This window comes from Oncorhynchus gorbuscha, unplaced genomic scaffold (assembly GCF_021184085.1).
Source record: "Oncorhynchus gorbuscha isolate QuinsamMale2020 ecotype Even-year unplaced genomic scaffold, OgorEven_v1.0 Un_scaffold_45:::fragment_2:::debris, whole genome shotgun sequence".
Classification (NCBI taxonomy): domain Eukaryota; kingdom Metazoa; phylum Chordata; class Actinopteri; order Salmoniformes; family Salmonidae; genus Oncorhynchus; species Oncorhynchus gorbuscha.
In genome coordinates this window covers 40,999-65,904 of record NW_025745292.1, presented here as the reverse complement: position 1 = coordinate 65,904, position 24,906 = coordinate 40,999, and the positions used below count along the sequence as shown (strand labels likewise).

Below are 24,906 nucleotides of genomic sequence, written 5' to 3'. Positions count from 1 at the left end.
TCAATGTTATGCTCTACAATTGTTTATCCACACAATGATTTGGTTATGCTGATCGCAACTAGTTCTCCTGTCATTCTTTGGTCATATGTCTGTCTGTATGTCTTTAGATTTTGCTGCAGGCGTGGCCTTTCTTTGGCATGTTCATGGAGAAGCTCCTCAAAGAGAAGATCCAGCCATCCATCAGATTGTCCAGCCCATACCTCAAAACATTCACCTTCACAAAAGTCCACTTTGGTCATACAGTGAGAGAGCTTTTGTTGTGTTTGCATATCAGGTTTCACCTCGTGGTTCTAGGTTTGTGTAAGTTCTAGTACCTGGGGCCTCATTTATCAACCGTGCTTAATTCCTCACAAAATGTTGGCGTACGTGGAGATCATAGGATTTGTATTCTCAACACATTTTTCTGATCAAAGCCACATGTAGCAAATAAGCTGTTACATTTTTTTGTTAACCAAACTTGAAACTTTCTCATTGACCTCCATACAAAAACTCCTTGCTTGGTGAATACAAAACACTACCTGCTGGAGAAGACTGATTATGTGGCCTTTTGTGCCTCTCGTTTTGCCTCTTCCTCTCTGCTAAACTTCAAAACCATTTGATTTTGGATTTGGGGTAAAAATCTATAATTGTGCTATATATTCATTGGTATTGTCATGGCTAATTTGTAAGCTATAATTATTAATGCATTACAATCTCAAACACTTAATCTGCAAAAATGACAAGTTAATTACTGGGCGATAGGGATTTTTTAGAACCTAAGTGCGGGGACCACCCTAATCTGATAGTGGAAGTGGGGTGGTAAATGCCTAGTTTCCCTTATGGCTCAAATCAGGTGCCTACATAGTATACAACATAGGCATACATAATTTACACACACACAGTTCATACCCCATAGACATACATTATTCTCTCTCTCACACACACACACACACACACACACACACACACACACACACACACACACACACACACCCAGAGAGATAAGTCTGCTCAGACAGATCCAGCTCAGAAAGGCCCAGCTCATGACCCTCCATCAGCAGCAGATTTTAATTTAGAATGGAAAATTAATTTGTTTATGCAACATGTTAGTGCATCGCATCGATTTGTTCTCTAATCAAACCGAATTGTTTCAAACTAAAACGTATTGTTCCTGTATCGTATCAGAGGCCATGCACGTATCTTGATATGTATCGAATCATCTTGAAAGGGAATGATGCACATCCCTAATGAATGGTAAGATTTGTTGTGTAGTAGTGGGAATAAACCAATCAGGAGATAATTAGAATATGAAATAAACATATTAGGCCTAGTTATGCAATCTCCTTGCTAACAGCAAATGCATATTTTTATCATATTTTTTTACGACCATTTATGTATGAAATGAATGTCAACAAACACCACCATTTGCCCCAAAAACTATATTTGCATGCAATGCAATTCTTCAAATTCCCGTACTATAAAACATATTTTTGCTACTATTTAGCACACAAGTATGATTATTCAGACAAGGCCGGAATATATTTTTTGGTGCCTCATTAGATAAATGCTGCACCTGGTGATGTATATATTCTCCTCATTTCAGCCCCTCCGAATCACTGGACTTAAAGTGTACACCCATGAAGTGGACAAGAGGCAGGTGGTTATGGACCTGCACATAAGGTAATAGTAGTAGTCAAAATCGACTCAATAACACACAGTACAGCACAATAAAGACACAATAGGCCTACAATGGCTAGTAGTACTGTAGTTAGTAGTACAGCAGAAGTAGTAGTTTTATTGTCCCAGAAAATCCAGAACAAGGTACTGTAGTCCGTTCTATGACTCCCTGTAAACTATTAGGGCTTTGGATTTAGCTTGGTCCCAGATATGTTTGTGCTGTTGACAGTGCTTTTTGCTTCACAGTTACGATGGGGATGTGGACATCGACACAGAGGTGAAGCCGCCCATCACTGCTGGGGTCAAAAGTATTCGGGTAGGCATCCAATGTTCTTGTGTGGCGTCTAGCTTGGCTCCATGTCCTACTGGCACATGCAACCACCCTATGCTAGCCTAGGATGACTGTGGTTCAAAATTGAACATTGTTATCATGACAAACAGGTTACGTCACATTATTCCTCTCACATCAAGCCGTGTGTTCAATTTGCATTGTGTGTAATGAGCTTTTTTGGTTTGAAGAGTAATTTCCCTCTTGAGGAACTGTTTTAAAACTGGTTTTGATCTTTAAATTGATCTATATCAGCCCTTTTCTAATCATGTCAGAATGTTTTATTTTTCAGTTTCAAGGCATGTTGCGTGTCATTCTGGAACCTCTGGTTGGAAATGCCCCGTTGGTGGGAGGAGTCACTATGTTCTTCATTCGTCGGCCGGTGGGTTCTGAAAGATGGCTCTGTTTGTTATTTATACCTATGACACCCAGAGATAAAAATAAAATAAAAACTTTAGCTACCTTCGTTCACCCTCTTTATTATTGTTATTTAACTAAATGTTATATATTTTTGTTTTCAGGAGGACCAAGGCTAGTAGTATAGGCTATAACTTTTTAAACCCTACCATGTCACTAATGAGTATGGGACCTGTTGTGCCCCCGTCAGGACATCGGCATCCTTGTGGTAGGATTCTAAGAGTGATGAAATGTTTCATTTAAAGTTATCAAATTCAAAATGGTTTAATTTTCAGACCCTACAAATCAACTGGACAGGGTTGACCAACCTCCTAGACACTCCAGGTCTAAGGTAATATTTTTTTTTATGTTTACATAAAAGTACAAAATATATTTAGCATTTTTTTCCTTGAAAAGGAGTTCTACAAATTCAGATTTTTTTTCAGTTTCAAAATCACTATTTTAGATTGAAGTGACTTCTGCCCTTCAACCTTCACCTCCACAGTCACCTGTCTGAGCCAGCCATCATGGACATCATCGCTTCCCTTATGGTCCTGCCCAACCGCATGTGTATCCCCCTCATAGACCAGGTCAAAGTGGACCAGATGAGGTTCCCCCTGCCTCGTGTGAGTACAGTAAACTGATGCTCCACTGTGTTGAGACCTGTGTAAGTGCCAAAGGCCTAGTACAGTAGGTGTTCTGATCGGACAACACAGGAGGATGGATAGACACAATTTGAGTGTATGGCACATCTATGGCACAGTTCCAATGATTGGAAGTGGCTCCATTAAATTGTAATTTTCTATGAAATGTCAGAACAAGATTTGACACATCAAAAAATACTGTGGTTTAATGGGATCTTCAAATATTTCTATATCTCTAAAAATCTGTTAATCAAATCTGGGTCCTGTGTTGCTGGCTAACTTGTGTTCATATTTTGGGGGTCTAAAAATATGCTAGTTCTGTTAAATTTGTATTTTAGTGGGTGTGTTAAGTAAGATCTTGCTGTGTTTTATACTTTTTTTGTAACTACAGTATTTTTGGATGTTTTAGGGAGTTGTGAGGGTACACTTGCTGGAGGCCCGGGATCTGATAGCGAAGGACACTTATATGATGGGAATGGTGAAGGGCAAGTCTGACCCCTACGCGGTGCTTAGGGTCGGCAATATCCACTTCCAAAGCAAGACCATCCAGGAGAACCTGCACCCACGCTGGAACGAAGTTTATGAGGTAGGGACTCCTGAAAATCCTCCTACTGTAAATGTAGTCGCACACACTCACGATCGTGCTGTCAACCCATTCTCTCTCCCCTTTGTCTATACAAACTTTGTTTTTATTTATTACCATATAATATATATTTGAATATATGATTTCTTACTCTGTTGTTTTTTATCCCCTTTTTCTTGTCAACTGCAGTTTGTGGTACACGAGGCCCCTGGGCAGGAGTTAGAGGTGGAAGTGTTTGACGAGGACACTGACAAGGATGACATCCTGGGAAAGTGAGGAAACTACTTACTATGTGCACGAGAATAGACACAACCTCCCCATTCTGATTTCTTACACCCACTTGTCACTGACTGCTGACCCATGTCAAACATTCAGTAGTGCACAAGTAGGTTGTGGAATGTTCATATAGAAATATGTCATGTAGAACATATGCCTCTGACAATGTAGAGTAAGCAATCATTCCGGCTCTATTCATTTTCCACAACATTTGCGTGACAAAGCCTATTGAACATTTCCCTGGTTAGATATTTAACCATTTGAGGGCTTATTTATCCATCGTAGGTTTCGCTTGGACTTTGGAGAAGTGAAGAAGGAAAAAGAGATGGATAAGGTGAGAAGGTCATATTGAATGTTTAAGTTGTGGGATAGGCAACTCAGGTCCTGCGAGGCCAAAATACTTCTGGTTTTCTTTCTCTACTTCTAATTAACTGAGGTGAATGAACCTACAGCAGCTAAGGTGATAATGGCTGGGGTCATTTTTGCTGTTCTCCAAATAGAATTTTAACATTTTTAATTGTGTAGAAATGCAGTAAATGAAATTCAACTTCCAGGGAGGACCTCACTAACTCAAACCCTGGTTATGGCCCTGCACACAACGGAAAACATTTTTAAAATGTGGATACAAATATAAATTATTGTTAATAGCTAAGGTAGTCTCCCGGTTTCAGTGCGTTTTCTACCTTTTGGTATCTAAAGAATGGATTGAGAAGACTCTCTTGCCAATCAGTGATATAAATCAATACATCAACTATCAGGTAGAAAAGAGAACTAGCAGAACATTTGGCCCTCCATGTCTGGAGTTGACTAGCCTTGTTTTGAGAGGTTCTGAGGGTGATAATAAACTCTTCCCATTTCGTTGTCATAGTGGTTCCCCCTGGATGATGTGACGAGTGGAGAGGTTCATCTCAAACTGCAGTGGCTCTCTCTACAAACTGACCCGGGACTCCTAGTGGAGGTAAGAGCTCTTAAGCAGTTTAAAACCATTCTTAAGCAGTTTATAAGCATTCTTAAGCATTTGAGCTGACTCACCCAAACCGTGTTGTGGAAGCTCTGATATGTCTTTTCATATTGTACAGCCCGGGGCGCTAAAGGAAAACAACAAATGTGCTTATTAACCGTATACAACCTTTGACGAATATTGTGTATTTCTTTTATTTTTCCGTTACAGAAATCTGATGGCTGTGCTTGTGCTATGCTTGCTGTGTACCTAGACAATGCCTCAAATCTACCAGTAAGTACCTCTGTCAAGCCTGTACAGCCACGGAGACTCACATGTTAACTAGCACAAACAGTCTGCGATGTGTATATAAGATGCGATAACCAAGTTTATTCGGTTATGAAAACATTAGTACACATTCGCTGAGCACTAACAAGACACTCTCCACTCAATCGAAATGCCCCAGGGTGCCTTAACACATGCATATAACAAAGAGTTAGCAATTTTGCATAAACGTCATGTGATAGGCCGATGACAATCTAATATAAATGTTACAATGTAATCCCTTTATTGAAGATTATCATCACCAGTACCATCATTCGTAACTCATCACAATTGACCCTTCGCAAAGATCTGCCTCAGAATTTTGGGCAACCATTCACATTGCTCCAATGGATAACAACTGTCGTAGAGTCCTCGGACAAGCTCACATTTAATGAAAGCCAGTGAAGGCTATGGCAAGTACTGAGAATTTTCTTCAAAAAATACATGTTCAATTATTTAGCCATTTAAACAGTGCACCAGGTGTATTTGCTACTGTGATTCCTGAAATGCAGAGCTTGTTGGAGTATTTTTCAAATCTGAAATTAAACCTTTGTTACATTGTTTGCGAGCTCAGCTGGTTATTAACTAGCTCTCAGTTTCTCAAAATGAATGTTAGCTACCTAAGTTAGCAATGTTATGAATACAAATCCCATCTGCTGTCGGCATTAGGATACGATTTGAGTGCACTAGTTATCTCTAAAAGTTGTTATAGCTTTGACTGCATGCTGACAGTGAATTCAGAGCCGTTCAGTGGCTAGCTACACTACAAACAGAGCTACACTACAAACAGAACATTACCAGATTCCTATGAAGCAATTGTAATGACAGTCAACAACATACCCCCTGCTAATCAGGAAACTATTGGGTGTCTGTTTTAATTTCATTGTATATGAGAAACACAGTTTGAAATCATTTTGAGGGGATTTCGCCAGTGATGGAATGGGTAATTAGGCTTTCCTGGAAAATGTGACCCATTTCAGGAAGCTAGGTGTATGTCACGCTCTTTATATTTGTATTTTTTTTTATATATACAGTGGGGCAAAAAAGTATTTAGTCAGCCACCAATTGTGCAAGTTCTCCCACTTAGAAAGATGAGAGGCCTGTAATTTTCATCATAGGTACACTTCAACTATGACAGAAAAAAATCACATTGCAGGATTTTTAATGAATTTATTTAGCAAAGTATGGTGGAAAATAAGTATTTGGTCAATAACAAAAGTTTATCTCAGTACTTTGTTATATACCCTTTGTTGGCAATGACAGAGGCCAAACATTTTCTGTAAGTCTTCACAAGGTTTTCACACACTGTTGCTGGTATTTTGGCCCATTCCTCCATGCAGATCTCCTCTAGAGCATTGCTGTTTTGGGGCTGTTGCTGGGCAACAGACTTTCAACTCCCTCCAAAGATTTTCTATGGGGTTGAGATCTGGAGACTGGCTAGGCCACTCCAGGACCTTGAAATGCTTCTTACGAAGCCACTCCTTCGTTGCCCGGGCGGTGTGTTTGGGATCATTGTCATGCTGAAAGACCCAGCCACGTTTCATCTTCAATGCCCTTGCTGATGGAAGGAGGTTTTCTCTCAAAATCTCACGATACATGGCCCCATTCATTCTTTCCTTTACACGGATCAGTCGTCCTGGTCCCTTTGCAGAAAAACAGCCCCAAAGCATGATGTTTCCACCCCCATGCTTCACAGTAGGTATGGTGTTCTTTGGATGCAACTCTGCATTCTTTGTCCTCCAAACAAGACGAGTTGAGTTTTTACCAAAATGTTATATTTTGGTTTCATCTGACCATATGACATTCTCCCAATCTTCTTCTGGATCATCCAAATGCTCTCTAGCAAACTTCAGACGGGCCTGGACATGTACTGGCTTAAGCAGGGGGACACGTCTGGCACTGCAGGATTTGTGTCCCTGGCGGCGTAGTGTGTTACTGATGGTAAGCTTTGTTAATTAATTTGGTCCCAGCTCTCTGCAGGTCATTCACTAGGTCCCCCCCGTGTTGTTCTGGGATTTTTGCTCACTGTTCTTGTGATCATTTTGACTCCACGGGGTGAGATCTTGCGTGGAGCCCCAGATTGAGGGAGATTATCAGTGGTCTTGTATGTCTTCCATTTCCTAATAATTGCTCCCACAGTTGATTTCCTCAAACTAAGCTGCTTACCTATTGCAGATTCAGTCTTCCCAGCCTGGTGCAGGTCTACAATTTTGTTTCTGGTGTCCTTTTACAGCTCTTTGGTCTTGGCCATAGTGGAGTTTGGAGTGTGACTGTTTTGAGGTAGGAGCCTCTTAAAGAAGAAGTTGTGAGAGCCAGAAATCTTGCTTGTTTGTAGGTGACCAAATACTTATTTTCCACCGTAATTTGAAAGTAAATTTAATAAATAAATAATACATTTCTTCTCATTTTGTCTGTCATAGTTAGTGTACCTATGATGAAAATTACAGGCCTCATCTTTTTAAGTGGGAGAATTTGCACAATTGGTGGCTGACTAAATGCTTTTTTGCTCCACTGTAACTACACAAGATGTCTTACTTAGTTAAAGTGGTTCCAGTCTGCCGTGAAACGTTCATCCATGTAAGAGTCTAGCTACATTTTCAGAAATTATACATTTCTAATTTTGTCGGAAAGTCATTTTCATTTCAAGTCAAGCTAACAAACATTAGCTTGCTGGCTCGCTAGCTAACGTGTATGATCTGTGTAGTCATATTATTTATATCTCAGAAACCCATTTGAATTGCCTAATGTTAGCTAGCTAGCAAACGTTGAACCTAGTTGGTTAGCTTTAGCTACCTGTAGATTCATACTACAGCATTTCATGCATGGTGGCTAACTATGACAATCAGTTTGTACTGTTTGGGAGTGATTTTACATCCATCTATTGTATTTCATGAACATGTGTACATGTCTAGACAATAGTGACCCATCTACTTAGTTTGATGTGTCTGGGGGTTCTAGCATTTCTTTCACATGACCCATCAATTTAGACAAGTGTCTCGGGAAGCGTCATCTAATAATTATGAAAACAGTTATCTGTACCCTTTCTATTTGTGATATTGCTACTATGCAAATTTTCAAGTTACCATTCCACTGTACCGTTTATAGCTGTATCATGTGCTTGTGACAAATCCATTTTGATTGTATTTGATATAGTGTGTGTTTACCAGAGACTGTAATGTGAAGAACAACATGACCTGCACCGAAGTCAGATTAGGATATAGGCCAAGAACTAGATAAAGTGTATTTTTACCTGGTGGTTTCCTTATTGTAGGTTACTTATTTCACTATTTTTAGTTTTTAAATCTTTGGTTGTTCACTACTCTACACTACTCTGTTTAGCACATGGCCTCACATGTGAATCCTTAAAGAGATGGGTGGGACTAAGGCTTAAGAGGGTGTGAACGATGCCGAATTGGTGTAGACAAAGGAGAGCTTTCCAGTAGGTGTACCAAAACATTCACGGGCCATTTTCTAAAAAGTGGAGTTTATCAACTTTCAAAGCAGAATTTACTTACACTGCAGTTGACAAACAATGGGAATGATATCCCATTTTGTAGCTCTATATCTTTACCTTTATCATCAACAAAAAAACATACACCATTTCAAATTTTGCCACATAAGACCAAATCAGGGTGGTCGGTCAAATTTTGCAGATGTTGTCCGAGGTTGCAACAGTACCAAGAGGGGCGGGGCTTAGCGAAAGGTCAATTGTGCTCAAGTTTTCTGTCATAAAACGTGGCCTTCTGCATTGAACATTTTAGAGATCTATTTTATCAAACCTAATGCAATGGTAAATATTAGCGCTGGCTGGGTCTGGGGCTGTGTCAGAAATATTGTTGCTATTTTCACTGCAGTAATTGAGTTTATTAAATAGCATAGGCTACAGTAACATGTAATAGCAACATAACAAAAACAATGTTTTCTCAAGATGTTTGGAGTGTTGACAGTCAACATTGTTGTAATTGGCTTCAACGACTATAGGCCTTTACGCATCGCACTTCTCCTCAAATAAAAAATACTAGGCTCCCGTAATATGTTCTCAATAAGCATGATGTAGCCTAGGCGTACCGTTGATATGGTGTTATAGCACTGAGTCATTTGAATACAAGAGGCGCTCTTTGGAAATCAGGATGGATATAAACCGACTGGAGTAGCCTATGTGCTGCAGGTAGACCTATGCACTGCAGGTCTAGCATGATGGCAAAAGCCTCACGAGTAGACCATTTAGAAACCTTTTATGGATCGCCGACTTGGCTAATGCATGGCTAGGATAAGAAAGACACCAGATTAATTGCTGTTGAACCTTCTTTCATTATAGTAGGGTAGTGGTAGCCTGTAAGGGCTTTTTTTCTTTATCAAATGAAATGGGAAAATAAGCAATTATTACAGGAAAATAACTTAAATGTTTCTAAATACCAGTGTCACCAGATCATGTCATCTCTCGTTCCATGATGGGCATATAACTTACATCGAGGTTTTTTTTTACGCACATCCAAAATAATAACAGGAACTGGCTCAAATAATGTACAGTAGCCTACATAGATAAGGGGATACTCATAAACTTGATCTTTTAATAAAGCTTTGGTGATTTAAGATGTATTTCAAAGCGGTCTCACGAGCCAAAGGACACACCTCAGATATTACCACTTCTCCCACCTCTGCACAGGCGTGCTCATGTACAAAGTAAATAACTAATCCTGGCTCGAGGATTTGAAAACGGAACCTTGCCGGCTTTAACAGGTCAAAATTGCAAAGAATGTGCATTTGACAACTGCTTAATGCCAGCTGAAAATAGAGCCCTTAAATGTGTTATTTTGATACATGCACAACATTTATTTGTTTTGCTCTATACATGCTCTTCATTCTAATTCATTGCAGGCATATGCCAGTATTTGTTTTTCTATCTGAAATATATATTGTATACTATTAATATCCATTTATTTGCCTACCACAGAAAGACCACAGTGAGTTCAGCCACTTTAAAAAGGATGGGAAGCACGCCAAAGATGCCAGGGTAAGATTGACCACATGGGTTGTAATTTAGTAGTGCACATAAAGGACAACATTTTGTATCATTTTGCAATGGAAACGAAAATGCTTAGTTTCTTATTTGACATGTCCAGGTAGTTCCTCCCTGTTTCAGTCTGTTTTTCATTTGGTGCCTAATGAATTGAATGAGTTGAATGGCCTGTTACTGGTACTCCAGGGTTGTGTTCACTAGAAACCAAATGGAAGCCAACAGCAGCAAACAGAATAAAACAGGGAGGGACCTACATGAATTTGTCCAACAAACTCTTTTCTGTTTGGAGTAAATGGTTTCCGTTGTGCACAGTGCCTGGTACAGCACTAGTGTTTCCTGTTTTTCTGGAGAAGGCAGGTCATGAGGGTGTGACCTGTTGTATTCATTCCCATACCTGCTTTGTCTGCCCTGTCTTGATCTTTTTTTTGATTCTGCTTCCCCTCCTCTGCTCCCCCACCTGGTCACTCTGTGACACTGCAGTGAGAATCTTCAGTTTCGCTGATGTCACTCTTCGGGAAAAGTGTTAAACACTGTCATGGAAAATGCCTTTTGCATAAGTAAGGTCCCTTTCTGGACCGTAAGGCAGCGAGTTCTGTCTTTGACCTGTAGTAATGCAGAACTTTTTCTGAAGGTTGATTAGTCAGAGGACAATCTCCACTGTCTGTATGTTGTGATGATTAGTCTAGAGCTGCTCTCTCTCTAAAGCATGAAAACATTAACAAGCTGCCAGGTGTAGCACAGTTTCTATTATTTAATCTATGTTTGTGCATTTGTGTCCTTTTATACAGTATAGTGTAGATCCCCGTGTTAAAGAAGTATTGACATTTCCCTCTCTGAAGTCTGCTAACACTATAGGCTCCCCTCTCTAGGTCATATAGTGTGCTAGCAGCTAGTGTGTGTATATACACAGAGAGCACCTTTTCTCTTATGAGCTGATGCATTCCTCTGTTTGCTCATGTGAGCCTAGCTCATAGTATTCTCATGTGAGTGGAATGCAGACTCAAGGCAACCTATATGGGAGCTGCCTGCAGGTAAACTAGAACATTCCAGAGTGCTCCGCCACTCATAAACCAGCCATGTCAGACCTGGCTGAAGCTTGTTTACCTAACTTTTGTGAGATCTCTTGTTTTTCCGCTGATATTCCGCTGACAGTGTTCCTGACATTGAAATCTCTGATTTGGAGTTGGACGAGTACAGGTTCTACGTAATGAAGTGAATATTATGCAGGTTAATTTAAAAATACAGTGAGCTCAAAGTATTGGGACAGTGTTTTGGCTCTGTACTCCAGGACTTTGGATTTGAAATGATACAATGACTGAGGTTAAAGTGCAGACTGTCAGGTTTAAAAAAAAAAAAAAAATTACAGCACTTTTTATACATAGTCCCCTCCATTTTAGGGGAACAAAATATTGGGACAAATTCACTTATACTGTACAGTATAGAAGTAGTCAAAAGTTATTATTTTGTGTCCAATAGAATGATAAATAATAGTGTTATTTTGGAGTCACTTTTATTGTAAATAAGAATAGAATATGTTTCTAAACACTTCTACATTCATGTGGATGCTAGCATGATTACGGATAATCCTGAATGAATCGTGAATAATGATTCATAACCCCCCAGAAATGCTAACAGCCCCTGTTAATATAATGGTGAGAGGTTAGCATGTCTTGGGAGGTATGATATTTGTGCGTCTAACTTTCTCACTCATAATTTATTCATGATTCATTTAGGATTATCTGTAATCATGGTAGCATCCACATTAATTTAGAAGTGTTCAGAACACAGTAGGTTGGTAGCACCTTAATTGGGGAGGATGGGCCCGTTGTAATGGCTGGAGCGGAATCAGTGGAATGTTATCAAATACGTCACATGGTTTCCATGTGTTTGATGCCATTCCATTTGCTCTGTTCCAGCCATTATTATGAGCCGTCCTCCACTGGTTTAGAAATATATTATAATTTACAATTAAACTGATACAATTTCATTATTTACCATTCAATTCTATTGGGCACAAAATAATCTGAAACACTACCAAAATTTACAGCAAATGCACTTTAACCTCCATTGTATCATTTCGATTCCAAAGTGCTAGAGTACAGAGCCATACCAATAAATACTTTTGGAGCTCACTGTACACACACACACTGACACACTCATATCTGAGCCTCTTCTATATCAATGCTAATGTTCTTTTAATCTATAGTTCACAAGGAGACCCAACAATCCAAACTCTTATGTGGAGTTCTCCATTGATGAACAGAATCTGAAAAGCAAGGTATGTTAATACTGAATGCTCCAGCATTGTAGGGATAGTCATGCCAGGTGGGTGTGATTTCTATGAATTAAATATAGTATTTCCCCCACTGATACGTTTTTGTCCATTGCATCATTCAACTGACTGTATCTGCCGTTAACCATTCTATATACAGCTAACTGCCAAAATAATGCAAATACTTTAGTTAATGAGGGATGCAAAGTATATATCGAAAAAAGGTGCTTCCACACAGGTGTGGTTCCTGAGTTAATTAAGCAGTTGACATCCCATCATGCTTAGGGTCATGTATAAAAATGCTTGGCTACCATGACAATCCACATGCCATGAGTGGTCTCTGAATGGTTTGAAGAGCATGAAAACTATGTAAACCATATGTCATTGGCTGTCTCAGTCACCAGATCTCAACCTAATTGAGCACTTATGGGAGATTCTGGAGCGGTGCCTGAGACGGCGTTTACTACCACCATCAACACAATTATGGAATTTCTCGAGGAAGAATGGTGTTGCATCCCTCCAATAGAGTTCCAGACACTTGTAGATTATATACCAAGGTGCATTGAAGCAGTTCTTGCTCATGGTGGTCCAACACCCTATTAAGACAATTTATGTTAGTGTTTTATTTATTTTGGCAGTTACTTGTATCTTACAGGTAGGGCCCCTAAAATCCCCCGAAATCCTGATTTGAAGGATTTTCTGCTTCTCTTAGAATTTTGTGCTTCTCCTATCCTGATTCGAGGAATCTTCAGACCTGGGTTTTCTGGGAAAACATGGATTTTTTTTTTTAACTTCCTTGAATTTTGCAATTTTGTAACAGGTGTTTTTCTTTTGATTTCTTTTCCTCAATTGGGTAAAAAAATCGGTTCTCTCCTCAATTCCTCCTCTCCTCCGTGACCCGGACACCAATAAGTGGTCACCATATGTAGGAGTTTCAATTCTTTAATAGGTGAAATGAGGAGTTTCCTCTTCTCCTTGTTTGCCCCTTCCGGCAAAGGATGTTAAAGGTGTGTCCTACCACGGAAGAGTTTTCAAATCAGCCACACCCCCTTTGAAACGTGCAAAGTTTTCTCCTCTGAGAAAACAGCCATCTTAAAAAAGTAATACATTACTTATCCTTTTATCTGTAAAATGTATAGTGCAGCTAGTTACATTTATTTTTACCACTTCACACATGTATACTGAGTGTACAAAACATTAGGAACACCATCCAAATATTGAGTTGCACTCGCTTTTGCCCTCATTACAGGTTTTGAAATCGTTCCACTGGGTTGCTGGCCCATGTTTACTCCAATGCTTCAGTTGTATCAAGTTGACTGGATGTCTTTTGGGTGGTGGAACATTCTTGATACACACAGGGAATTGTTGAGCGTGAAAAACCCAGCATCGTTGCAGTACTTGACACTCAAACCGGTGTGCCTTGAATCTACTACCATACCCCGTTCAAAGGCATTTAAATATTTTGTCTTGCCATTCACCCTCTGAATGGCACAATCCTTCTTTAACCTGTCTCCTCCCCTTCATCTACACTTATTTAGGTGGATTTAACAGGTGACATCAATAAGGGATCATAGACGGACCAGATGAATCCAGCTGAAAGCTGTGTCATGGAAATAACAGGTGTCAACAGGTGTCACGTAAAGAACAGGTTTTGTGCACTGTGTATTTTGGGATTCCACTCCTGTAAACGTAATTTGCCTGATGATGCACTAGAGAAGAGACAGAAAGTAATTTCTTACAAGCGCATTTGTTTCCACATTTCCTCGCTTCCATCTGATGTTTTCAAAAAGAGGCACGGATAGGACGAGGAGGAGGACATGAGTCGAGGAAATCCAATTGAGAAAAGGGCTCCATTGTGCCCCCTCTTTATTGACATTCCCCTCTCCTTCCTATAGGTGGTGTTTGCATCCAAAGACCCTGTGTGGGAGGAGTGCTTTACCTTCTTTGTGCACAGCATAACAAACCAGCGACTGAATATTCAGGTATACAACCCTCATGATAAAGTAAGGAAGAAACCTTCACACTGGTAGTAGTCGGTGCACACATAGACCTGGTCATGTCATATAATGGGCAAATAGTCTGTAGTCTTTTTTCAAATTAAATTTTCTGTTTTTATGATTTCAGGTCTACTCTATTTTTCTACTTCTACTATTTTTTTTGTTTTTTACTACATTTCTCTGTTGTACTACTATAGACATCAGACCTAGGATAACTATAGTATCAAATATGCTTTGTGAATAGTAACATATTTTTTAAAAGACGTTTACTACCATTTAGAGGTGACTACAAATATCTGAATACAGATCGCACAAAGTGACTACTTTTCGGAAACATTTTGATTTTCCACCTTCAACTAAGATTAGTCAAACTAGTAGATTATCAAACCAACCAACGAGATTTACTCCTCGAACTACACATACGTACAGATAAAGTGTCTTGTTTCAAACAAATGTACCAATTTTAAAGGGATAGTTTACTCTCAATAAAAATTAACATTATTTTCCATCTGTACCTTGGCTGTTGTCGATTTTCAACAAGGCAAGTTTGGATATTTCCTTACTTGGATACTTAAAATTCATATTTTGTTTGCAAGTGACTTATGCCTCTTTGATTAACAATGTAATAACTTGAGTAACATTTTATTAACATTGTTATATAAGTTCTGTATTTTAATTCCATAGCAATGGAGATTAGCTTTTTAAAAATGTTATTAAAAGAGGAATAGTAACTCAAATCAAATTTATTTATATAGCCCTTCGTACATCAGCTGATATCTCAAAGTGCTGTGCAGAAACCCAGCCTAAAACCCCAAACAGCAAGCAATGCAGGTGTTGAAGCACGTTGGCTAGGAAAAACTCCCTAGAAAGGCCAAAACCAAGTAAGAAACCTAGAGGAACCAGGCTATGAGGGTTGGCCAGTCCTCTTCTGGCTGTGCCAGGTGTAGATTATAACAGAACATGGCCAAGATGTTCATAAATGACCAGCATGGTCAAATAATAGGTCTGGGACAGGTAGCACGTCCAGTGAACAGGTCAGGATTCCAAAGCCGCAGGCAGAACAGTTGAAACTGAAGCAGCAGCATGGCCAGGTGGACTGGGGACAGCAAGGAGTCATCATGCCAGGTAGTCCTGAGGCATGGTCCTAGGGCTCAGGTCCTCCGAGAGAGAGAGAGAAAGAAAGAAAGAGAGAATTAGAGAGGGCATACTTCAATTCACACAGGACACCGGATAAGACAGGAGAAGTACTCCAGGTATAACAAACTGACCCTAGCCCCCTGACACAAACTACTGCAGCATAAATACTGGAGGCTGAGACAGGAGGGGTCAGGAGACACTGTGGCCCCATCCGTTGATACCTCCGGACAGGGCCAAACAGGAAGGATATAACCCCACCCACTTTGCCAAAGCACAGCCCCCACACCACTAGAGGGATATCTTCAACCACAACTTACCATCCTGGGACAAGGCCGAGTATAGCCCACAAAGATCTCCGCCACGGCACAACCCAAGGGGGGGCGCCAACCCAGACAGGAAGATCACATCAGTGACTCACCCCTCCTAGGGACTGCATGAAAGAGCACCAGTAATCCAGTGCCTAAGCCCCTGTAATAAGGTTAGAGGCTGAGAATCCCAGTGGAAAGAGGGGAACTGGCCAGGCAGAGACAGCAAGGGCGGTTCGTTGCTCCAGAGCCTTTCCGTTCACCTTCACACTCGTGGGCCAGACTACACTCAATCCTATGACCCACTGAAGAGATGAGTCTTCAGTAAAGACTTAAAGGTTGAGACCGAATTTGCGTCTCTCACATGGGTAGCAAGACCATTCTGTAAAAATTGAGCTCTATATGAGAAAGCCCTGCCTCCAGCTGTTTGCTTAGAAATACTAGGGACAATTAGGAGGCCTGCGTCTTGTGACCGTAGCGTACGTGTAGGTATGTACGGCAGGACCAAATCAGAGAGATGGGTAGGAGCAAGCCCATGTAATGCTTTGTAGGTCAGCAGTAAAACCTTGAAATCAGCCCTTGCCTTGACAGGAAGCCAGTGTAGGGAGGCTAGCACTGGAGTAATATGATCAAATTTTGGGGTTACATTTACATTTACATTTAAGTCATTTAGCAGACGCTCTTATCCAGAGCGACTTACAAATTGGTGCATTCACCTTATGACATCCAGTGGAACAGTCACTTTACAATAGTGCATCTAAATCTTAAAGGGGGGGGGGGGGGTGAGAGGGAATACTTATCCTATCCTAGGTATTCCTTAAAGAGGTGGGGTTTCAGGTGTCTCCGTAAGGTGGTGATTGATTCCGCTGTCCTGGCGTCGTGAGGGAGTTTGTTCCACCATTGGGGGGGCCAGAGCAGCGAACAGTTTTGACTGGGCTGAGCGGGAGCTGTACTTCCTCAGTGGTAGGGAGGCGAGCAGGCCAGAGGTGGATGAACGCAGTGCCCTTGTTTGGGTGTAGGGCCTGATCAGAGCCTGGAGGTACTTAGGTGCCGTTCCCCTCACAGCTCCGTAGGCAAGCACCATGGTCTTGTAGCGGATGCGAGCTTCAACTGGAAGCCAGTGGAGAGAACGGAGGAGCGGGGTGACGTGAGAGAACTTGGGAAGGTTGAACACCAGACGGGCTGCGGCGTTCTGGATGAGTTGAAGGGGTTTAATGGCACAGGCAGGGAGCCCAGCCAACAGCGAGTTGCAGTAATCCAGACGGGAGATGACAAGTGCCTGGATTAGGACCTGCGCCGCTTCCTGTGTGAGGCAGGGTCGTACTCTGCGGATGTTGTAGAGCATGAACCTACAGGAACGGGCCACTGCCTTGATGTTGGTTGAGAACGACAGGGTGTTGTCCAGGATCACACCAAGGTTCTTAGCGCTCTGGGAGGAGGACACAATGGAGTTGTCAACCGTGATGGCGAGATCATGGAACGGGCAGTCCTTCCCCGGGAGGAAGAGCAGCTCCGTCTTGCCGAGGTTCAGCTTGAGGTGGTGATCCGTCATCCACACTGATATGTCTGCCAGACATGCAGAGATGCGATTCGCCACCTGGTCATCAGAAGGGGGAAAGGAGAAGATTAGTTGTGTGTCGTCTGCATAGCAATGATAGGAGAGACCATGTGAGGTTATGACAGAGCCAAGTGACTTGGTGTATAGCGAGAATAGGAGAGGGCCTAGAACAGAGCCCTGGGGGACACCAGTGGTGAGAGCGCGTGGTGAGGAGACAGATTCTCGCCACGCCACCTGGTAGGAGCGACCTGTCAGGTAGGACGCAATCCAAGCGTGGGCTGCGCCGGAGATGCCCAACTTGGAGAGGGTGGAGAGGAGGATCTGATGGTTCACAGTATCGAAGGCAGCCGATAGATCTAGAAGGATGAGAGCAGAGAAGAGAGAGTTAGCTTTAGCAGTGCGGAGCGCCTCCGTGATACAGAGGAGAGCAGTCTCAGTTGAATGACTAGTCTTGAAACCTGACTGATTTGGATCAAGAAGGTCATTCAGAGAGAGAGAGCGCGAGAGCTGGCCAAGGACGGCACGTTCAAGAGTTTTGGAGAGAAAAGAAAGAAGGGATACTGGTCTGTAATTGTTGACATCGGAGGGATCGAGTGTAGGTTTTTTCAGAAGGGGTGCAACTCTCGCTCTCTTGAAGACGGAAGGGACGTAGCCAGCGGTCAGGGATGAGTTGATGAGCGAGGTGAGGTAAGGGAGAAGGTCTCCGGAAATGGTCTGGAGAAGAGGGGAGGGGATAGGGTCAAGCGGGCAGGTTGTTGGGCGGCCGGCCGTCACAAGACGCGAGATTTCATCTGGAGAGAGAGGGGAGAAAGAGGTCAGAGCACAGGGTAGGGCAGTGTGAGCAGAACCAGCGGTGTCGTTTGACTTAGCAAACGAGGATCGGATGTCGTCGACCTTCTTTTCAAAATGGTTGACGAAGTCGTCTGCAGAGAGGGAGGGGGGAGGATTCAGGAGGGAGGAGAAGGTGGCAAAGAGCTTCCTAGGGTTAGAGGCAGATGTTTGGAATTTAGCGTGGTAGAAAGTGGCTTTAGCAGCAGAGACAGAGGAGGAAAATGTAGAGAGGAGGGAGTGAAAGGATGCCAGGTCCGCAGGGAGGCGAGTTTTCCTCCATTTCCGCTCGGCTGCCCGGAGCCCTGTTCTGTGAGCTCGCAATGAGTCATCGAGCCACGGAGCGGGAGGGGAGGACCGAGCCGGCCTGGAGGATAGGGGACATAGAGAGTCAAGGGATGCAGAGAGGGAGGAGAGGAGGGTTGAGGAGGCAGAATCAGGAGATAGGTTGGAGAAGGTTTGAGCAGAGGGAAGAGATGATAGGATGGAAGAGGAGAGAGTAGCGGGGGAGAGAGAGCGAAGGTTGGGACGGCGCGATACCATCCGAGTAGGGGCAGTGTGGGAGGTGTTGGATGAGAGCGAGAGGGAAAAGGATACAAGGTAGTGGTCGGAGACTTGGAGGGGAGTTGCAATGAGGTTAGTGGAAGAACAGCATCTAGTAAAGATGAGGTCGAGCGTATTGCCTGCCTTGTGAGTAGGGGGGAAGGTGAGAGGGTGAGGTCAAAAGAGGAGAGGAGTGGAAAGAAGGAGGCAGAGAGGAATGAGTCAAAGGTAGACGTGGGGAGGTTAAAGTCGCCCAGAACTGTGAGAGGTGAGCCGTCCTCAGGAAAGGAGCTTATCAAGGCATCAAGCTCATTGATGAACTCTCCGAGGGAACCTGGAGGGCGATAAATGATAAGGATGTTAAGCTTGAAAGGGCTGGTAACTGTGACAGCATGGAGTTCAAAGGAGGCGATAGACAGATGGGTAAGGGGAGAAAGAGAGAATGACCACTTGGGAGAGATGAGGATCCCGGTGCCACCACCCCGCTGACCAGAAGCTCTCGGGGGTGTGCGAGAACACGTGGGCGGACGAAGAGAGAGCAGTAGGAGTAGCAGTATTGTCTGTGGTGATCCATGTTTCCGTTAGTGCCAAGAAGTCGAGGGACTGGAGGGAGGCATAGGCTGAGATGAACTCTGCCTTGTTGACCGCAGATCGGCAGTTCCAGAGGCTACCGGAGACCTGGAACTCCACGTGGGTCGTGCGCGCTGGGACCACCAGATTAGGGTGGCCGCGGCCACGCGGTGTGGAGCGTTTGTATGGTCTGTGCAGAGAGGAGAGAACAGGGATAAACAGACACATAGTTGACAGGCTACAGAAGAGGCTACGCTAATGCAAAGGAGATTGGAATGACAAGTGGACTACACGTCTCGAATGTTCAGAAAGTTAAGCTACGTAGCAAGAATCTTATTGACTAAAATGATTAAAAATGATACAGTACTGCTGAAGTAGGCTAGCTGGCAGTGGGTGCGTTGTTGACACTACACTAATCAAGTCGTTCCGTTGAGTGTAATAGTTTCTGCAGTGCTGCTATTCGGGGGCTAGCTGGCTAGCTAGTAGTGTTGTTTACGTTACGTTGCGTTAAAAGAACGACAATAGCTGGCTAGCTAACCTAGAAAATCGCTCTAGACTACACAATTATCTTTGATACAAAGACGGCTATGTAGCTAGCTATGTAGCTAGCTACGATCAAACAAATCAGTCAGGATTCTAGCAGTCAGGATTCCAGCAGCCGTATTTAAACTAACTTTAGTTTATTTAGTGCTTTATCCGGGTAGCCGGAAAGTAGAGCATTGCAGTAGTCTAACCTAGAAGTAACAAAAGCATGGATACATTTTTCTGCATCATTTTTGGACAAAGTTTCAGATTTTTGCAATGTTACGTAGATGGAAAAAAGCTGTCCTTGAAACAGTCTTGATATGTTTGTAAAAAGAGAGATCAGGGTCCAGAGTAACGCCGAGGTCCTTCAGGTTTATTTGAGACGACTGTACAACCATTAAGATTAATTGTCAGATTCAACAGAAGATCTCTTTGTTTCTTGGGACATAGAACAAACATCTCCGTTTTGTCCGAGTTTAAAAGTAGAGCGTTTGCAGCCATCCACTTCCTTATGTCTGAAACACAGGCTTCTAGCTGGGGCAATTTTGGGGCTTCACCATGTGTCATTGAAATACACAGCTGTGTGTCATCCGCATAGCAGTGAAAGTTAACATTATGTTTTCGAATAACATCCCCAAGAGTTAAAATATATAGTGAAAACAATAGTGGTCCTAAAACGGAACCTTGAGGAACACCGAAATTTACAGTTGATTTTTCAGAGTTCAAACCATTCACGGAGACAAACTGATATCTTTCCGACAGATAAGATCTTAACCTGGCCAGAACTTGTCCATGTAGACCGATTCCGGTTTCCAATCTCTCCAAAAGAATGTGGAGATTGATGGTATCAAAAGCAGCACTAAGGTCTATGAGCATGAGGACAGATGCAGAGCCTCTGTCTGATGCCATTAAAATGTCATTTACCACCTCAACAAGTACAGTCTCAGTGCTATGATGGGGTCTAAAACCAGACTGATGCATTTTGTATACATTGTTTGTCTTCAGGAAGGCAGTGAGTTGCTTTCTAATAATCATGATCTTTTTCTCAAAGAAGTTCATGAATTTATTACTGCTGAAGTGAAAGCCATCCTCACTTGGGGAATGCTGCTTTTAAGTTAGCTTTGCAGGGTAGCCTAGTGGTTAGAGCGTTGGACTAGTAACCGGAAGGTTGCAAGTTTGAATCCCCGAGCTGACAAGGTACAAATCTGTCGTTCTACCCCTGAACAGGCAGTTAACCCACTGTTCCTAGGCCGTCATTGAAAATAAGAATTTGTTCTTAACTGACTTGCCTAGTAAAATAAAGGTAAATTTAAAAAATATATATATATATTAAAATTTGCGACAGTATCAACAATACATTTAGGATTGTTCTTATTTTCCTCAATTAAGTTGGAAAAATAGGATGATCGAGCAGCAGTAAGGGCTCTTCGAGACTGCACGGTACTGTCTTTCCAAGCTAGTCGGAAGACTTCCAGTTTGGTGTGGCGCCATTTCCGTTCCACTTTTCTGTAAGCTTGCTTCAGAGCTCGGGTATTTTCTGTATATCAGAGAGCTAGTTTCTTATTAGAAATGTTTTTTTGTTTTTAGGGGTGCAACTGCATCTAGGGTATTGCGCAAGGTTAAATTGAGTTCCTCAGTTAGGTGGTTAACTGATTTTTGTCATCTGACGTCCTTGTGTAGGAGGGAGTCTGGAAGGGCATCAAGGAATCTTTTGTGTTGTTTGAAAATGGCTGTTTAGCAATGAGTAACAACCAATTTGAAAGGGCTTGGCAAATTTGGAAAATAATAAAATGGGAAAATGTTAAATAATCCAGGTGTGCAAAGCTCTTAGAAATTTAGCTAGAGACTCACAGCTGTAATAACTGCATTGTAATAACATGTATTGACTCAGGGAGTTGAATACTTATCTAATCAATATATCTTAGCTTTTAATTTTTCATAAATATTAGTATTTTTGAGCAGATCGTTGACAAAAAAAATGACAAATTCATTTTAATCCCACGATGTAACAACAAACGTGGAACAAGTCAAGTGGTCTGTCTACCCAGACCTTGGCCAAAAATAGTTGTGTTTTGTAGATTATTTGAAACTAGTCCAATTTAAGATGGTCAACTAAAGGCAATTATTTCCTTTGATATTAAATTAACTAATTGTATTTTAATATAGGACAATTATTTTAAAACAAACATAAAATGTAAAAAATATTCCATAAACAATTGAAGAACCAAAACTAAACCAGTGAGTTTAATTACTCAAAAGTATATAATTAAGCCATGGTTTGGAGGGCTTTCAGATCATAGTAAATCAAAGATTGTCTGGAACCACTTTTGCAGATTCAAAACATCTAACAAAACACATTTTCAGAATTAATTAAACCAATTCATAAAGTTCTTCTTTAAGAGGCTCCTCTGTCCTCCACTCGTTACCTGTATTAATGGCACCTGTTTGAACTTGTTATCAGTATAAAAGACACCTGTCTACAACCTCAAACAGTCACACTCCAAACTCTACTATGGCCATGACCAAAGAGCTGTCAAAGGACACCAGAAACAAAATTGTAGACCTGCACCAGGCTAGGAAGACTGAATCTGCAATAGGTAAGCAGCTTGGTTTGAAGAAATCAACTGTGGGAGCAATTATTAGGAAATGGAAGACCTACAAGACCACTGATAATCTCCCTCGGTCTGGTGCTCCACGCACCAGATCGAGGGGGTCAAAATGATCACAAGAACGGTGAGCAAAAATCCCAGAACAACACGGGTGGGACCTAGTGAATGACCTGCAGAGAGCTGGGACCAAAGAAACAAAGCCTACCATTAGTAACACACTACGCCGCCAGGGACTCAAATCCTGCAGTGCCCGACGTGTCCCCCTGTTTAAGCCAGTACATGTCCAGGCCCGTCTGAAGTTTGCTAGAGAGCATTTGGATGATCCAGAAGAAGATTGGGGAATGTCATATGGTCAGATGAAACCAAAATAGAACTTTTTGGTAAAACGCAACTCGTCGTGTTTGGAGGACAAAGAATGCTGAGTTGCATCCAAAGAACACCATACCTACTGTTGAAGCATGGGGGTGGAAACATCATGCTTTGGGGCTGTTTTTCTGCAAAGGGACCAGGACGACTGATCTGTGTAAAGAGTGAATGGGGCCATGAATCGTGAGATTTTGAGTGAAAACCTCCTTCCATCAGCAAGGGCATTGAAGATGAAACGTGGCTGGGTCTTTCAGCATGACAATGATCCCAAACACACCGCCCGGGCAATGAAGGGGTAGCTTCGTAAGAAGCATTTCAAGGTCCTGTAGTGGCATAGCCAGTCTCCAGATCTCAACCCCATAGAAAATCTTTGGAGGGAGTTGAAAGTCTGTTGTCCAGCAACAGCCCCAAAACATTACTGCTCTAGAGGAGATCTGCATGGAGGAATGGGCCAAAATACCAGCAACAGTGTGTGAAAACCTTGTGAAGACTTACAGAAAATGTTTGGCCTCTGTCATTGCCAACAAAGGGTATATAACTAAGTATTGAGAAACTTTTGTTATTGACCAAATACTTATTTTCCACCATACTTTGCAAATAAGTTCATTAAAAATCCTACAATGTGATTTTTTTCTGTCATAGTTTGGTGTACCTATGATGAAAATTACAGGCCTCTCTCATCATCTTTTTAAGTGGAGAACTTGCACAATTGGTGGCTGACTAAATACTTTTTTGCCCCACTGTATATGTGTGGTGTACAAAGATGAGGTAGTCATTCAAAAATAATTTCAAGCACGATTATTGCACACAGAGTATGTCCATATAGCTTATTATGTGACTTGTTAACCTTTTTGGCGCAGGCTAGCGACCCACCTCGACAACATCCGGTGAAATTGCAGAGCATCAAATTCAAAATACTGAAATAGTCATAATAAACATTCATAAAAAATACAAGTGTTATACATCGGCTTAAAGATTTAACTTCTTGTTAATCCAGCCGCTTTGTCAGATTTCAAAAAGGCTTTACGGCGAAAGGATACCATGTGATTATCTGAGGTCAGCGCCCCGCTTCCAAAGCATACAAACATTTTACAACCAAGTACAGGAATTACGAAAGTCAGAAATAGCGATAAAATTAATCACATACCTTTTGAAGATCTTCATATGGTTGCAGTCACAAGAGTCCCAGCTACACAATACATGTTTGTTTTGTTCGATAAAGTCCCTCTTTATGTCCCAAAAATTCAGTTTTGTTTGCACGTTTTGTTCAGTAATCCACTGGCTCAAAGGCGGTCAAAACAAGTAGACAAATGCATCCTAATATTAGTGGTAAAGTTTGTCGAAACGATGTTTATAATTCATCCTCCGGTTGTCAATTGTCTAAATAATCGATAATATTTCAACCGGACAATAGCTTATTCAATAGAAAGGAAAAACAACGAAGGGCGCGCACTCGGTCACGCTCGCAAACCAGCACTGCATGATTCTACAGTCCACTGACAAAGTTCTCATTCTTCTTAATTTTTCAGAAAACAAGCCTGAAACAATATCTGAAGATTGTTGGCATAGCCGTCTTTGTATCAAAGATAATTGCGTAATTATCGTATTTCGCCGTCCTAACGTAGTCTTCACTAGCCAGCTAGCTAACGTCCACTGATTAGCTGCACTGGGAAAACTATTACACTCAACTGAACGACTTGATTAGTTTAGTGTTAGCTAGCTACATAGCTGTCTTTGCTGTCTTCGTATCATCGTATCCAAGATAATTGTGTTCTTTAGGTTTAGAGTGTGTAGTCTTAGAGTGATTATCTTAATTTACCGAGGTTAGCTAGCCAGCTATTTGTCGTCCTTAACGTAGGTGACTCTGCTAGCTAGCCAACAGCTAGCCAACGCTAGCCAACGTCTTCTGTATAGAACTCAACTACCCGGTCGCATTCACAGGTTGTATCACATTTTCACTTCATTTCATTACAGTACAACGGTTTGATTTGTTTGATCGTAGCTAGCTACTTAGCTAGCTACATAGCCG

At 41.8% G+C, this 24,906-nt stretch overlaps 1 protein-coding gene across 3 annotated transcripts in view; it reads left to right on the top strand.

Annotated features, from left to right (window-relative positions):
* Positions 1-24,906, top strand: part of esyt3 (extended synaptotagmin-like protein 3) — a 43,250-nt gene that overhangs the window by 5,257 nt on the left and 13,087 nt on the right. For all 3 annotated transcript variants that reach the window (XM_046333507.1, XM_046333505.1, XM_046333508.1), the window contains exons 3-16: positions 108-242; positions 1,583-1,659; positions 1,903-1,972; positions 2,277-2,366; positions 2,677-2,732; positions 2,886-3,006; positions 3,434-3,610; positions 3,797-3,879; positions 4,169-4,217; positions 4,752-4,841; positions 5,055-5,117; positions 10,102-10,161; positions 12,374-12,445; positions 14,335-14,421. In XM_046333507.1, coding sequence (XP_046189463.1) covers positions 108-242; positions 1,583-1,659; positions 1,903-1,972; positions 2,277-2,366; positions 2,677-2,732; positions 2,886-3,006; positions 3,434-3,610; positions 3,797-3,879; positions 4,169-4,217; positions 4,752-4,841; positions 5,055-5,117; positions 10,102-10,161; positions 12,374-12,445; positions 14,335-14,421 — 1,230 coding nt within the window. The remainder of the gene's footprint in view (positions 1-107; positions 243-1,582; positions 1,660-1,902; positions 1,973-2,276; positions 2,367-2,676; positions 2,733-2,885; positions 3,007-3,433; positions 3,611-3,796; positions 3,880-4,168; positions 4,218-4,751; positions 4,842-5,054; positions 5,118-10,101; positions 10,162-12,373; positions 12,446-14,334; positions 14,422-24,906) is intronic.